A 15,647-nucleotide genomic window follows, 5' to 3' on the forward strand; every position below is an offset into this window, starting at 1 on the left:
CAAGAGCTGCAGTTTTGGAGATGCTCTGACCCAGTCGTCTAGCCATCACAATTTGGCCCCTGTTAAAGTCGCTCACATCCTTACATTGTTAAATGGTCAGTTCATCCCAAATTAATTCCCACTTTTTTTCACTATTATTTTCTGTTCGCCTATACCTTGGGCCATCACAAGATTATAATGACCACTCCTAACTCGGGGTCGTTTGGTCTCAGGGGCCCAAAAAAAACCTTTTTTGAAAGATGCTTTTGGCTTCATGATGTCGTAGTACATATGAAGGTACTACAATTGCACAAATAGTCTTACAGGTATGATAATTGGCAGGGAGTATGCTGAAACTTATGGGCAAGTAACAAAATAAGATTTAGGGGCTTGCTGCAATTGTGTTTTGTGCAGGTAGTTACGCTCTCACGTGGCCTTGTTTTGAGATTTCCGTCTCGCGGACTTGTGCACCACCTCAATGTAATGTAATTAAACAGTTAATGTGAGTCAGTCTACTTCCTGTAATTGAAGGTGTATTGATCCCTTGCTGTGCTCTGGTGTAGGGTGACACCGTCCCCTGTGCACACTTGGAGTCTGACCTCTTTTTATATCTGCCATAATGCACGCACACATCCGACCACTCGTGAATCCACAAGTGAGACAAAGACTGGAAATATGAGAAGCTTGCAGTGCTTGAATGTGCTGCAGGTAGACCGTCCTCCATACTTGCTTTGCGGATGAGTGACAGATTTGATTTAACCTCCATTTATCCAGAGAGTGTTTTGCTGAGTGAGCTTATGTGAAGTGCCTGGAGCTCTTTAGCAGCAGATGTTCAAGGTTGGAGATTTTTTTTTTTCCTTCACCTACGTTTCTCCAATCAGGTTTCTGAATGTGAACCAGTTGCCTCATCGTCAGGAGGTCATCCCTTTAACCTTTTAGATCGCTTCTGCGCCGCACAGATGTTTGAGAGCGAATTAGTTTGCAAACTGTGGCTGCACGCAGAAATTAGGTGTAATATTCCTCCCGCCAGCGCAGAAAACACGAGTCCCCTGTCACACATCAGCTCAGACAGATGGCTGTGTGAGGATGAGAGTGTGAAGCTGAATATCTCTACGGTCCACTGGGGACCCTCCATTGACTGGTACTGGTATTAATTCAATTCCCACATGAGAGAATATGCGCACAAGTGTCTTTAGCTACAATAAACACAATCAAATATTAAAGGCTTTGTGTCTGTGGTTGCCAGTGTCCTCTTTTACACTGTAGTGTGCTGGGGAGGCAGCACATCCAAGAAGGACACATCCAGACTGGATAAACTGATCAGGCGAGCCGGCTCTGTGATCGGCATGAAGCTGGACCCTCTGGTGACGGTGGCAGAGACAAGGACACTAAACAAACTGTTGGACATTATGGACAATGCCAGCCACCCTCTGCACACCGTCATCAGCAACCAGAGGAGCCTGTTCAGTGAGAGACTGCTCCTTCCAAAGTGCAGGACTAACCGACTGAAGAACTCCTTTGTCCCTCATGCCATCAGGCTGTACAACTCCTCACTTAGGGGGAGGAGGTAACAGGGACAGACTCTCTCACAAGCGGTAGCCACTAATTCAGCTCACAAAGTTAATAGTAGTTAACTTCTTTTATTCAATAGTAATATTTATTTATTTCTCAAAGGGTCATATGTGCAATAAAAATCTGTCAATGTGCAATAATCTCTCACCACAGTGCAATAACCTAATACCACAGTGCAATAACCTAATTTAGTTTAATTGAACTATTACCCACTGTTTACTTGTACATTTTCTAAGAGTGTATATTTTATATATTTTGTTATCTAATTTTGTACTTTTTTTATATATATATATATATCGATAGATATATATATTTTGATCTTTATTTTTTACCCTCTGTGTGCTGATTCTTTCCTATTGTATTGTACTGTATAAGCTGCTGGAGACTGAATTTCCCAGAGGGAGTCATCCCAAAGGGATCAATAAAGTTGAGTCTAAGTCTAAGTCTAAGTCTGCTGCTCACAGAGGTCGATGGTGTATGATATGAGATTTGTCTCTGAGGATAATGAATGGAGTCTCGCTGACTGTGCTAATGATCTGCTGTGTTCGAGGGTAATTAGTTTGGGCTCTTTTGGCCGGTTTCACTGGGATCAGGAAACATTTGTTATAGCTGTATAAACAGTCGGGGCGTTTCCAAGAAAGTGGGTCAAACTCACTGTACTGAAAACATGAGTGATGATGTCACAAGGCTGCGAAAGACACACTTAATGTTGTTGACTTTCAGTCCAGGTGTGATGAAAATGAAAAGACTGCGTAATTATAAAATAATGCACTGTTTACATTCCTAAATAGTATCAAGAGGTTTTGTGAGGACCTGAACAATGTTAAAGCTTCTATCTTTACAACACTGACAAGTATAGAATCCTAATGATTGCAGTATCAAGTTTAAATCGATGCACTGGTCTCTATTCTCCAGCAGGGATGCTTAAATGATCTTTTCCACAGCAGATATTTTAATACGTTAAAGAAGAAAAAAGACGTACGTATACATTAAACATTCCATCAATGTGTGCCTGTTTAAGGGCATGTGTACAAATGTACAGAAGCCTAGAGCAGCCATGGTTGCAATGAGGGAAAAAAAATTGTCATTTCAAGATAACAAAGCAAGTTTTGTAATGATAACAGGTTAATATACCTCATTATCTAGAGAAGACAAAAAGCCATTATTGGATTATTATGATTAGTACAGCTGAAGAGAGACAGGAAATGTGGGGAGTAGAGAGGGGAAGACATGCACCAAATGGTCGGCAGACCAGGAGTCAAACCTGCAATCAGTGCAATGAGGACTGTAGCCTCTGTACACGGGGCGTCTGCTCTACCAACTGAGCTAAACCAGCGCCCTGAAAATACATCTTTAAGGCCATAATACCACCCGACTTCTGTTATCATCAATATCATTGAGAGCCACATATATTTCAGCACAATGAAAGTCTGTCTAGCTAGTTTGGGCACTCAAAGCACTTGTCAAAGGTTAAAAAAGTTTTTTGGTGTCGTTTGAAAAGTTATCAAAAGATCAACACTCACAAAAACAATCTTCCCATGACTTTGATAAAAGTCTCCCACAACTTTTGGACGGTAGACTACAAAAAAAAAACAGGCAGAAACTCCATTACCTCCAAAACAAATTAGGCAAAACTCATTTGAAGAAATTTATTTCCAGGACAAAAGGTCCATTCTATCCTCAAGCTTGTTTGATACAGAACATGAACTCTGTCTCCACAGCACCTCTAATCACCCCGAGAGCACCACAGACATTCAAATGAGCCGAGCTGACACTGAAGGTTAGACTGTGGCACAGAGGTGAGACGAAATGAAGTGTCACAGTGGAAACACAAATATCCTGCAGCTTATAAGGGTGACATTTTATTACACTTAATATAAAACTGCCAGTTTCTTCATCTGCTGCATTTGCTGTGTTTTCGTCTAGAGTTTGGTTTTATGAGACGACACAATACAACAACAACCTTTGCACAGTTATTTGCAGTTTTTCGCACCAGGGTCCTTCAGAGGTTCACGAATCCCCTGGGAAATACTGCTAGTAGGAAGCAGGAACACTTTCCTGTCAACTGTGTTGGATATAGGAGAGTAATTCAGCACCCAGGGGGGCAGTTTGACTGATGACTTACAGTTATTGTATTTTCTTTTATATAGTCTGTCGCCGATACACGAGCCATGAGTAAAAACTGGCAGATACAAGCTAGTGGAAGAGTAACAGCTGTGATATTAGTCTACTATACAACATGATGAGTCTTAATGCCTCCTCGCCATACGGTTTTCATTGATTACCTTCTGTCCCTCCCCTTACTCTCTCACCCGCCTTTCATCCCTCCTGCTTCATGTTCCTCATACGAAAGCCTGAACTCACAAAGTCAAACACAGACCCTCCACACATGTTTGTGTTAATTCCCCCTCTATATCATGTTATGACCTGCTGAGCTATGCATTAAATCTGCCAAAGCAGCGGGCTAATGGGAGCCAAGGTTGGAGCACCTTGGCCTCGTTTTTACAGTAAAGTGTTGAAGAGTAGAAAATACACTTTGGAAATCAATTTTGTTCTCCTTTTCTCATTCGCAGTCTCAGCAGAAGTGCATTGTGATCTTTGCCCTGGTGTGCTGCTTCGCCGTCCTGGTGGCGCTGATTTTCTCCGCCGTGGACATTTGGGGCGAAGACGAAGATGGGATCACAGAGGAGAACTGTAGCAAGAACTGCAGGTGAGTGCAGCAGAAGTAAACACATAAGTGGTCTCCAAGGAACTCTGATGTTCTTGTGTTTCAAATACATGAGCCAGACGTGGCAATCAAACCAGTGTAGCTCCTAGAGCCCTGGTGTACAACAATAAAGGGGGGTACATTCATGGGAAGGTGTTGCTCAAGGTGCAGAAATCCAATAATTATATCCCTCTGGACGACTGCAGGTAAACAGTAGTAATACAGGGTCCACTAACAAAAAAACCCCTACCAAGAATGACAACTTTTATGTGATTGGTCACACAGGCCCAGAGGCTACATCCACTTCTTATACCTAGCCCATAGAAAATAGAACATTAAGCAGTAATAAGGAGCCTGTGAGTGACTTTATCGATAAAATCCCTTCCTGGAAAAGTTACAAATAAAGTAAAACAACAACATCAGCCCAGGAAACACTTCAAAATAAAAGCGTTGTGCACAAACAAGGGGAGTCAGAAGTCCAAATCGGGCTTTTACTTTGAAAAAGCACACCGGAGGTGTTGCTACTTTACTCTCCATGCCTGTGACGTTAACTGCAGGAAGAGATGTTAATATTGCTGTCAGAGATCAACAGGACTCATCACAAGTCGTTTTCACCGTGTCTTTTGTCCGAGAACAAAGCACGGCTTGCGGTAAAAATAGGCAAGCCTCCTGTTCTCTACATTTTCGGTGCGTGAGTCGCGCGAGACACACGCGTGTCAACACTCTCATCTGTTTTCACGCATTTAAAATGAAAATGAACACATCCCGCAGCCGTCACGCACACACCACGCTTCCAGAGTTGCCCACAAAAGCGCACATTGGCCTGAAGCAGTCAACCACATACTGGGTTTTGACCTAGTTTGTAACACTAGCTATCCAATTGAAGTTGAAACCAAAGACTCTTACATTTAAAAGTGTATTCTTCGACAATGTGTGCAATAAATCTCGGGATATGTTAGGCTCCAAAGGATACACCCAACGGATCCTTCGTCCCTATATTGGGACACGGCTATAGTTGTTCTAGCTAGCTGTTTTAGCTTTATCTCCGTTTTGAACCTTTAACCAATTCCAGTCTGTGCCTTTTTGAAATGCAACAGCTCTTACCTGACAGCACAGGATATAAACTGCACTATAGAGCCTGCAGACCCTACAGCATTGCTTGCATTAATTCAGAGAGAGTGTACTGTTTTCTCAAATATAACCTAATACAGCAAAAATGCTCCATGCTGAGAAACACCAATACATAACAAATATTCTCTCAGCCTGGTCCTATTATAGCTTCCTCCTCCGCACAAAAATGATGACTAGGCTCTTCTGAAAGTTATTTTATATCAGACTTTACCAAGTTTCTGCAGTCTGTTTAACTTTTAAGAATATGTCTCTGCAGTGTGTCCTGGTGGTCCAAAGTGAAACTGGCTGATACAGCATAAGCTGCTCTCTCTCTGGTTCTCCTCCATTAGACTTTATCATCAGACTTACCATTCAGCCTTGAATTACCTCCCTGTCTCTCTTTCTTTATGTCTGTGTCCACCTTCTCTCTCCCTCATCTCCCCCAAATCAGCCAATTTAACAACCTTTTGGAAAACTCTATTAGGCCTCCCTCTCCTCCACTCAGAGCTGAATGAATCCTATGTGTAAAGCCTAATTGGACTCTGAAGGAGCCTTAATGATTGTGGGGCAGAATGAGAGCTAAATACAAGCCTGGGGGTGGGATGATGGGAAGTGAGGCTGGACCAGATGGAGAGAGAAGAAGAGGGTATCAGGGTAGATTTTGGGTTGCCATGGGTACAAGATGAATGGGTCCATTTGGTGTTATTGGCGTGTCAGTTTAAGACTGCTCACATTTATTCATATCCCACAATCTTAATGATGAGGTTTTACAGCGACGTGCATCATTTGCAAAGACCTATGTGAGACATAACTGAAGTATTTTGCTCAAAGCAAGTTGTAGTGCAAAAAGTGATAGATGACTAAGAGACTGACATTTTTATAATGGGGTGCACTGAGGCTTGTTCGTGCTCGCTTAAGTTCTTAAAGGTGCTTGTAATTCATCAAAAGAAATGCACGTAAAGTCCTTGTCGTGATCCAGTGATTAGCTTACAAATCAAATCCAACTGAATAATCTACACACAGCAGACTGATCCTCCATCGTGCCTTGCTTTGCAGTCATCTCTTTCACCATAAACACAACTCTATTTGGGCCTTTCAGCATCCCAAATAATGACTCAGCAGCTGTTTTGTTTGTGATGTTTAAATAAGGCATGTTATGCAGCTGGTTGTTTCGTTAAGCTTTCCCTAAAATCTGTTTTGTCTGTCTGATGAATAATGCTAATGTCTGAATATCAGGGGCAGGAGAACTGAGATGGCGTCCTGCAACTCTGCATCAAACACATAATTAATGAGATTTATATTTTTCTCTCTAAGGATGAAACACTTCAGCTATGATTGCAGTAAAACACGAGTCCTCTTAAGATTACAACAGGGAGTGTCGTTTTGTCGTTGGAGCAAAGTGGTAGCAGTTTGTACCCTCTTGTCTCATCACTGATGTGCATGTGTAATAGCCTGGTGTCTGACAGCTGGTAAGATGGTTAGTATTGATCTACAGTTGGCTTTTGAAAGGGCAGAGGCAGTGTTTGGAGAACCAGATTACCAGACTGTAGCTTTTAGCACATCCTCAACACCTAGCTGTTGCAGTATACAACGTTTAAAACCATTTTTGAGTGCCAATTTTCCCTCCATCCATCAATATTTTACGCAGGAACAGTGAAGTGGCTCCTCAGGGCTGACACTTCTTCAAGAAGGGGAACCAACCAAACATATTCCTGCAAATTTTTAATGTTGTCACATGTGTGGCAAGTGATGTCAATTCTTTGAGTTTTATCCTTCAGTGTAGCCTTCACACTGTATATTCCTGTTTGGTGTCATACAACAGCACTGTCTAGAGTAGGCTGCCGGATGAGGTTGTGCTGGCAGCTTAATGGGGGCTAAATAGGATATAACATTAAAACGATGGGCTATGACATTATGACATCTCTACACTGTTAGTAATAGCTAAAGGCTCAAAATGGTAAAGAGAATGTACAAAGAAGAAAAAAATCTTTACAAGTGTAAGTGTAATTTACAATGTAAATTTAAACGAGTCATGTGTTAGCATGCTAATGTTCAGCTAGCTAGTTCCGTTAGCTTAAGTTACACCTTAAAGTTTGTTGTTGACAGTATTTAGAAACAACTTATTTTGAGGAACTATTTTTTTTACGTTTAATAGTTAACACCTTCGTCTTAAGTAGACAGGTTTGAATTTAAAAAGAGATGATTAAGCTAGCTCCAGGAAAAAAATCCTAACAGATCTGTGCTGAAGCCCAAACAAAACAAGAAAAGCAAAAATGGTTAGAGAAAAACAGCTGAACAAGCCATAGAAGGCCATAGGCCACTGAACGAACCAAAGGTAGCTTTGCATTTGCGTCTCAGCAGCTAGTATCTGCTACAACAAGGTTCACATTATAGCCTACTGTATAGTTAGCTTAACAGATCTGGCAACCATGATGCTGATTATTTAAAGCAAACTATTAGCCATCAGTCAAAATAAGGAATCACCCAGGCCAGCAGTTGTGACACTGAACAATGTAATCAACTAAGTACTTGTAGATAATGGACTGAAATTTACATAGTAAGTGTGTGCACCATGACAACATTGTTTTGATCGTACCTGATGAAACACTGGACCTAACATTTCTCTTTAAAATGCAGGGAGCAGAGCAGCAGCAGCTCCTGTGATACCCATATTAATGTCCTCGCTGCTGTGCACCCAGAGCTCAGGGCGGGCTCATGAGAGGGAGGATAATTTATATCAGATGTCGAGTGCTGTCTCTGGCTCATTGGGATTTTACTCTAAGTGTGCTACAGCAGGCACACAGAAGCACTATCACAAGTATTTGCAGGTAATTGGCATTATACAACCAGGTAATATAAATGGAGAAGAGGCGTTGCATGAGTGCTGATTACATTACAACATCACTGGGACTTAAAACTGTATAACTGCACCTCCGGTGTGCAGTTACACCGCTAATTAATGTCACCTCATTAGCATTACAGCAGAAAGTCTTTGTCTTTCTTGATCAAGCTGTTCAGTACTGTTTATTACGATATGCTGCTTGTACGACTGTTCAATAAAACCAAGATCCGACCCGAGGTTGTGCTGTTGTACTGAATATCAGCACGACCGAATCACAGCCGTGCATATATTCAGTATAACAGCACTCCCTATCGTGTGATATTGCTTAAGTGCTTAATATATTCTTCTAACACACTAGTGAGTAGTGAGTTATGTTTTTTTCTGTTTGTTAACATGTTAATTTGCCTCAGCCTTGATAGCTCTGTAATAGTGTGAAACATGTTTTTGGAAGGAAACAACGGGAGGGAGAGCTCATCATTTTTGAGAGAATACATCTGAATGATCACGCTGTGCTCACCTAACCGCACTGTGAAGATGGGAAGCCATTATCATTTAGAGAGTGATGGATTTTACATTCATACACTCTCTGTCTCGCTGTGTCACGTATGCACACACACACTTTGAAGTTTACTCTATTTATTGGCTTTATTTGGGGCTGAATCACACCAACGAGTGCGCAGATGTGTTACAATAGAGGAGAGCAGCATTGGACTCTACAGGCTGCATAAATCGATTAATCCCTTGCAGACAGAAACGACTGCCTCCCTTCTTTCTCCACTTTTAATACCAAAGCCAAGCCTGGCTGTTTGAACTGCTCACAGTCACCATTCATCATACCTCACAGCCATTAGGCCGGACTGAGAGGATTTCTTTCACAATAAGATTACCTCCGTTTTCCATCCATCCTTGTTTTTCTTCGTTGTGAGGCGTTTGCTGCAGCTGTCCTAGTTTTTGCTGCGTTTCCAGAACAAAGGAGAGTGTACGCTGTGTGATGTCAACGTTAATCTTCTCTATAATTTCATCACAGCTCGATCTGTTGGTTTCTTGGTGCTGACTTGCACTCTTGTTTTCACTTTACTCCCTCTTTGTTCAGTCCCCAAGCTTTAAGTCTTACAAATAGATATCCAAGATATTGATCGTCATTTCCTTAAGTAAGAATCAGCATGTTGTGATCACAGAGGGTCTGAGTCCTACAGCTCGACCCTTGGCCACTCTCCAAAACCTGACTTTGCTTTACTTTAGCCAGGAATACATTTTCAAGCTGTGAGCTGACAACTGGCCTCTCTATGTGATGCCGCTACATTATCACCTGCACCGCTGTGCCCTTGAGTGATGCACTCGCAAGACCTCGAGCTGTCACAGTTGCGCTGACCGTGTGCTCTGATATGTGCAAGCGCTAAGATCTGTTTGGTATCACAGAGCCCTCCCTGGTGAGTCCGCCAGCACATACCCTGTGTTATTCATCCATAAAGTTGGAAAGAAATGGTAATACAAAGCATTTGTTACCTCTAGGCTGGATTGCCCTATTATCAGGCTGCTCTAATAAGTTCCTAAAGTGTCTAAGTCTGCCATGTGCAGAAGTGGTTCTCCTTTTTGTCTTAGACAGCATTTTATTCAGAGATTTAATCAACCTCGGAGGAGCTGCAGACATTTTATCGGAGCTGTTCATCCTCCCTGAACACCCTCCCTCCCCTTTACATTCACTCTTAAAATCCAGTTGGCAGAAATCAATGTTGAAGACGGATGCAGAGGGAGTGTGGAACGTGTTGGAGCTCGGTATTAGCCTGTCTGTGTGAATGCAGATCCAGGTCGGCCACGGCTAATTCAATCTGTTGACTCCAGTGCATTTGCTATCCTGTCATTTTTCAGGCACCCAGGTGGGGGTAAAGTGGGATCTGGAGATACATTAGGGAGAGCTCAGCGTTATGGTGAGCTTCACATTACAACCTGGCAGAAAGTGCAGGGATATTCATAGTGATATATACAAACCATTGTAATGCAGTTTTCCCACATCATTTAACTCTCAGTCTGCTGCTACAGAGATTCACCTGACTGCACTGAATCTTAGGCAGATGAGCTCAAAGATATAGCTATTCTGTTCTGAATGCAATCCAATCAATCTGTCATGTGGTGTCGGAATAATCTGAAAATGTAGTTCCCGACATGGAAAGTTAACACCCGTTCAAGTTGGAACAATATTTGGGAAAGTAGACGAGATGTTGGGTACCCAACTTTCCCAGTTGACATCGTATTACTGACTAAAGTAAATGTCGGGCTGATTGCAAAAAACGTTTTACAAATTCACATATGGCTTTACATTTTTTGTCCTGCTCGCCCTGTCGGGGTTCCATTCCGTGATAACATCCTGCTAGCTATACTTTATTTTTGCATCGTTTAACATGTATTGCTTTCTCTCCGCGGTTTCGTCTCTTTTTTCCCCTGTTTTCAGAGGATTGATATGACTACAGTTAGTCCTCCGGTTTGTGGGATTAGAGCCGCATCCCTAGCAACTGTCTGTTCTTCATAGCAACGGTCTGTTATTGAGAAATAGCAGACCTCGGAATGCCGTAATTAACCAATCAGAATCAAGTATTCAACACAGCCATGTAATAATTAGTGATATGGGATTAGGTGTAACTGTTAGTTGCTTTCCACTTAGATTCACCTATAAGTTCAACAGTTATTTTATAGCATTTTCCCTGATAGCCAATCAGGTTAATTCAGCTTTGAAGAGGTCTTTGCATTGGTGAAAAAATTAACTCAATCAAAACTGTAAAAATCCAAAGGCAATGCAAGGCACTCTGTAGGATATTTCTATGCATTGCGACTAACTTAGGTCTTCATCAGGGCCTGTGATCCAGCAGTACTTCTACTAGTTTGTCTTCAGTTACAGCAACATTTAAGGGGAATATAGTGTTGCGGCAAAAAGTTGTGGACAAAATGACGATAGCAACAAAATCACAAATACTGAAATCCACTATAAACTTTTAGCAATAAAATACAACACATCTTCTTAGTACCGTCCATTATTTCTCCTTATGCCTACTTTAACACTTTCCAACTGGGGGATATTAAACCATCTGAGGAGCATGTGAATGCAGCATGACAGCACAACTACTGCCTCTGCTTATGATTTAATCATCTGCTGCTTGCTGCATCCACATTATATTACCCGGGACTGCTGATGATTTCATTACAATGCACCATGTGATAGCATAGGGAGTAGAGTATATGAGAAACCAACCAGAATACAGCCAAAATGAGTCATTTTTCACTGACTAGGTGTAATTGAATCTGCACTGCTGACAGCTCGGCACACCAACCTTCAATCTTTCTCAGGCCCTGCCAGAGGCGACCTGTTCAAGATCTAATGATGCCTAATGGAAATCTACGTTGTCAAGAAATCTTGATAACTCTCATTAAGCGAACGATCCAGAGGCAAAGGTGCTGTTAGCCAATTTGTCAAGTTGTAAGAAAGGAGCTATATGAGCTAAGTGGCGCCCAGGCTCATAATAATCCTGCCTCTAATGCAAACAGATAATTGCTTTGTGAAAGACCACGAGCCTCACGTTCATTTCTTCTGTGTGATTCCATTAACAGGTCTCTATGGCTCTGACTGATGATGCTTTTTAATGCGGTTGTTAATTCTGTACTCAGTTTTTCTTCCTCATTATTTCCCACAGAGCTGTGCTGGTAGAAAACATCCCAGATGACATCTCCTTCTTAGACAACGCTACATCCCACCTCCCTCTCTCAGCGGGTCTGTTCAGCTTACTGGACCGGGCTATCCGGGTCGTAGAGATAGTTTCCCCGCTGTGGCTCCTCAACTCGTCCGATTATGAATCCAGCTTCCAGCCGGCTGCCAGACAGGTGAAACCAGGGCAAGCCTACAGAGACTGACTCTGCAGGAGATGTGATGCTTATACAAACTTTCTGTCCTACCTTTTAAATCAGTCCTCTTAGTGTCGTTGTCTCCACAATAACCAGAATTGTAAGAAGAACTTACAGGATATCTACACCTACAAATGATCACAGTAACTGTTCTTTTAGAATTGCATGTGCTGGTAAAATACTGCTCTGAACTATTTTGAACTAGGCTGCTTCAATTCTGCTTTTCATTTTGGATGTGTGTTATTGACAGTAGCCTGGAGGGCTGGCCAGGCTTTGTGCACCCACACACACACACACACACACACACAGTTTGTTTTAAAAAATAGAGGATGTCCACACTAATGAAAGCCTCAAGCTGCTGATTAGAGAGTAATAGCTTCTTTCAGAGGCCTCAGGGCAGAGAGAGGAGCTAATGGCCTTTCAGCCAGCAGCTCTGCTGCCAGAAAAGACGCCTCATTTGGAGGCTGGAGCAGAAAATGTAACCTGTAAAAGTTGCTGGGAGTAGAACTAAAGATGCTCTTGTAGCAGGAAAGTGCACAGTTAATCGGTCTATTTGTTCTCCATAAATACTGTAAACATTGTGCATTCTGGAAAATGTTTTTAACACCATGAAGAGGCATAAGGATTATCATCAGTTGATGTTTTGTGAGACCACTTTCGCTCAATCTGAAGTTGCAAAGTTTTCTTCACAAATGCTGCAAAGCAAACTTGACTGTTGTTAGACTTTTTCTTCTAATATTTAGAAGCTTAGGGGTTTGTGAACACCACAGGTTCAGGTATCTATTGTACACTCTGAAGGTGCACTTTTTCAGATGTTCTGACTGCAATTGAAATATGGAACTCTCCTAGCAAAGGCTGAAACATCCCTGACGACATCAGAACTTGAACTGAATATTGGACACATCTTCCAGATATTAAAATATGCCCATTCTATTAAATTCACGTCTCAATTGATCGTCTGCTTGATCAAAGCAATAAAGAAACTAGTCATCACCAGTTGTGTCTGCACACAATCTGGGGACCTCTGGGGAGTGTAACACAAAAGTACCACATAACTGGTTGCTGATGCCACATCATTAAAGAACATCTAGAGTGCATGAGGCTCATGTGACAGCAGAGGTTGTGTGATGTGTCTCCCTCAGGGTAAGGCTCTGCTGGCCCGGCTGCAGGGGCTGAAAGCTCGGGGGATCCAGCTGAAGATCTCCAGCGGGATCATCAACTCGACTGAGCTCGACACACTCGCCAAATACAGTCAGCTCTCACTCTCACTGTGTTACACATTCTGTGTGTGTGCTTAGCTCTGCCTGTTTAGTCTTGTACTCCCCCTGTTTGTCCTGTCTATCCCTTCATCTGTCATCTACTTGTTGATACCTCCTTTAAGTCTCACATGTAACTAGCCTTCTTTGTCTTGCTGCCTTTTTTGTTTTACTTGATCTCCGTTTCTCTCTCACTCTCCATGTCTAGATGCTGACATCCACTACGTGAACATGACAGCGCTGACCAAAGGCCACCTCCTCTCCTCCTTCTGGGTGGTCGACAGGAGACATATCTACATCGGCAGCGGCAGCATGGACTGGAGATCATTGGCCACGGTATTGAAGATCCACCACACATCACAGCACACACATGCTCCCTCGCACTTATTTATATTCATGCAAAAATAGAGGCTGTGCAAGAGATGTTTTAGGATTTGCAATTTCCTTATCCCATTCCAGAAAATGCAACACAAGTTATGCAAATTATAAATCACAATCTGTTCTATCATTTTGAATCTGACAGATTAACGCAAGATTTAATTTCATCACAAGTTCTCCATGACTGCGTATAATGATTTGATCATCTTCCACTGGCTCTGACCCAAAACAACAGCATTTAAGTTCCTTTCCTTCTTTTCATTTGAAATCACTTACAGCACGATCGTGATCCTGGGTTAATTAATTTGGCAAATAGTCAGACTTTATTTACATAAGTCTTGACTTTGAGTAATTACCCAACTTAAATGTTTACAGTTGCCCAAACAGTGGCACTTTTTCAATGGTATATTGTCTTTTTCTGTATATGAGATTCAGTTCATATTGTTGTGGACTTCCATAGTGTCACGGTCACTGGTGCTGGAAAAGGAGAACCCAAAAGCATGACAATCAGGCAGGCAAGTTGAAAGGGAAGATCCGTTTATTCAGTCCAAAAAACCGGCAGAGTCAAAACCGGGAGATCAGTCAATCAGGCAAACAAATCCGACAAGGGGCAGGCAGGTATCCGAAGTCCAATAAGGCAAAACAGGGTCAGCACTAGAAGGCAGAATAGAAAATACTGGAAAGCTTGGCAAAAATACACACAAGACAATCTGGCAGGGATCAAGTGAAAATGACTAGAATATATACTGAGGGACTAATGACCAAATGGACTGCAGGTGAGGAGATGGGCGGGGAAAACCAGGTGAGGGAAATGAGATGATTGCATGGCAGGGAAGAAAGGCAGGATCTGAAATGACAGGAGAGTTAGTGATAAGACATGAACCAAATAAGAAAAAACAAACTAAGAGTTAGTGTAACTACGTTACACATACAGATCCAAAATCAGTCACAGGTTTCCTTGCTAACTAGGAGCTATTGGCTGCACGTGTGATTTTCTCTCTCGGCTGAGTGGCTATATTCGGAGGTTGGGGTTTCCCTGTTCACTTGGGTTTTTGTCTCCAGAGGGTCAACACCATAAGTTGGCTTTATGTGCTTTCTGTTCTCAGTGAACGTTTGAATTGAGTGTGTTTAAAGCGGTATTGTTCTTTTGCCCAGTTCCTGTCCCCATTCATTTTGTTCCCCGCCCCTGTCCTGTGACTCCCACTACTCCTTTATTTTGGGTCCAAGCTTTTAGTTCGTGTATCATTTTGATAGAATCAGTGGGTGGCTGCGGGGAGTTTTATTCCCACCGCCATCTTTTAGAAACCAAAAAGGCCCATTTTGCTTTGACCCTTTTTGAAAGTCCAGTGTGTTTGTCTGGGGAAATGTAACAATATGTACTGAACAAGAATATTAATGCTTTTGATTTTACTCCCATTTTTTTATGAGTTGAAATTTGAAACTTTCTGTGAGGAAAACAAGGAGCTTTTGAAGGAGCGTGAAATTGGCCCGCTTGTTCATTTCACAACCATAAGCGGTCTTCAAAGTCGGCTGCAAACAAACTTACGTCAGGACCTCCTTATTCAGTTTCTGTACCTGTGAGATCAGAGACCAATCACCAGAACATCTCATTGCCTTTATTTGATAGGACGGTTGGTGGAGTCGGAAAGGAGGAAGAGAGAGCGGGGATAACGTGCAGCAAAGGGTCGAGGGTCGTAGTTGAATCCGGGGCCGCTGCAGCGAGGGCTGTGCCTCTATACATGGGGCGGCGCCTTAACTGCTGAGCTAAACCAGCACGTCTAGAATGCCTTTTATTGTGACCTGCCAAAAGGCATATCTGTGTAATATAACGTTGTTTAATCAGCCGTCTGTATAAGCCAAACAAAGATGTGCTCATTAACGCACACTCATTTCTGAAGAATTAAGCATGAAA

General features: G+C 42.3%; 1 protein-coding gene across 1 annotated transcript in view; it reads left to right on the forward strand.

Moving 5' to 3' along the window:
- The window catches only part of LOC138588695 (inactive phospholipase D5-like), a 59,051-nt gene that overhangs the window by 36,992 nt on the left and 6,412 nt on the right, over window positions 1-15,647 (forward strand). Inside the window, exons 2-8 of the mRNA XM_069658930.1 lie at window positions 4,125-4,261; window positions 7,857-7,863; window positions 9,632-9,640; window positions 11,635-11,654; window positions 11,894-12,080; window positions 13,244-13,352; window positions 13,566-13,693. Coding sequence (XP_069515031.1) covers window positions 4,125-4,261; window positions 7,857-7,863; window positions 9,632-9,640; window positions 11,635-11,654; window positions 11,894-12,080; window positions 13,244-13,352; window positions 13,566-13,693 — 597 coding nt within the window. The remainder of the gene's footprint in view (window positions 1-4,124; window positions 4,262-7,856; window positions 7,864-9,631; window positions 9,641-11,634; window positions 11,655-11,893; window positions 12,081-13,243; window positions 13,353-13,565; window positions 13,694-15,647) is intronic.

Source organism: Semicossyphus pulcher, unplaced genomic scaffold (genome assembly GCF_022749685.1).
Source record: "Semicossyphus pulcher isolate SPU_LCO1_2020_fin unplaced genomic scaffold, fSemPul1.0.p SCAF_12, whole genome shotgun sequence".
Lineage (NCBI taxonomy): Eukaryota > Metazoa > Chordata > Actinopteri > Labriformes > Labridae > Semicossyphus > Semicossyphus pulcher.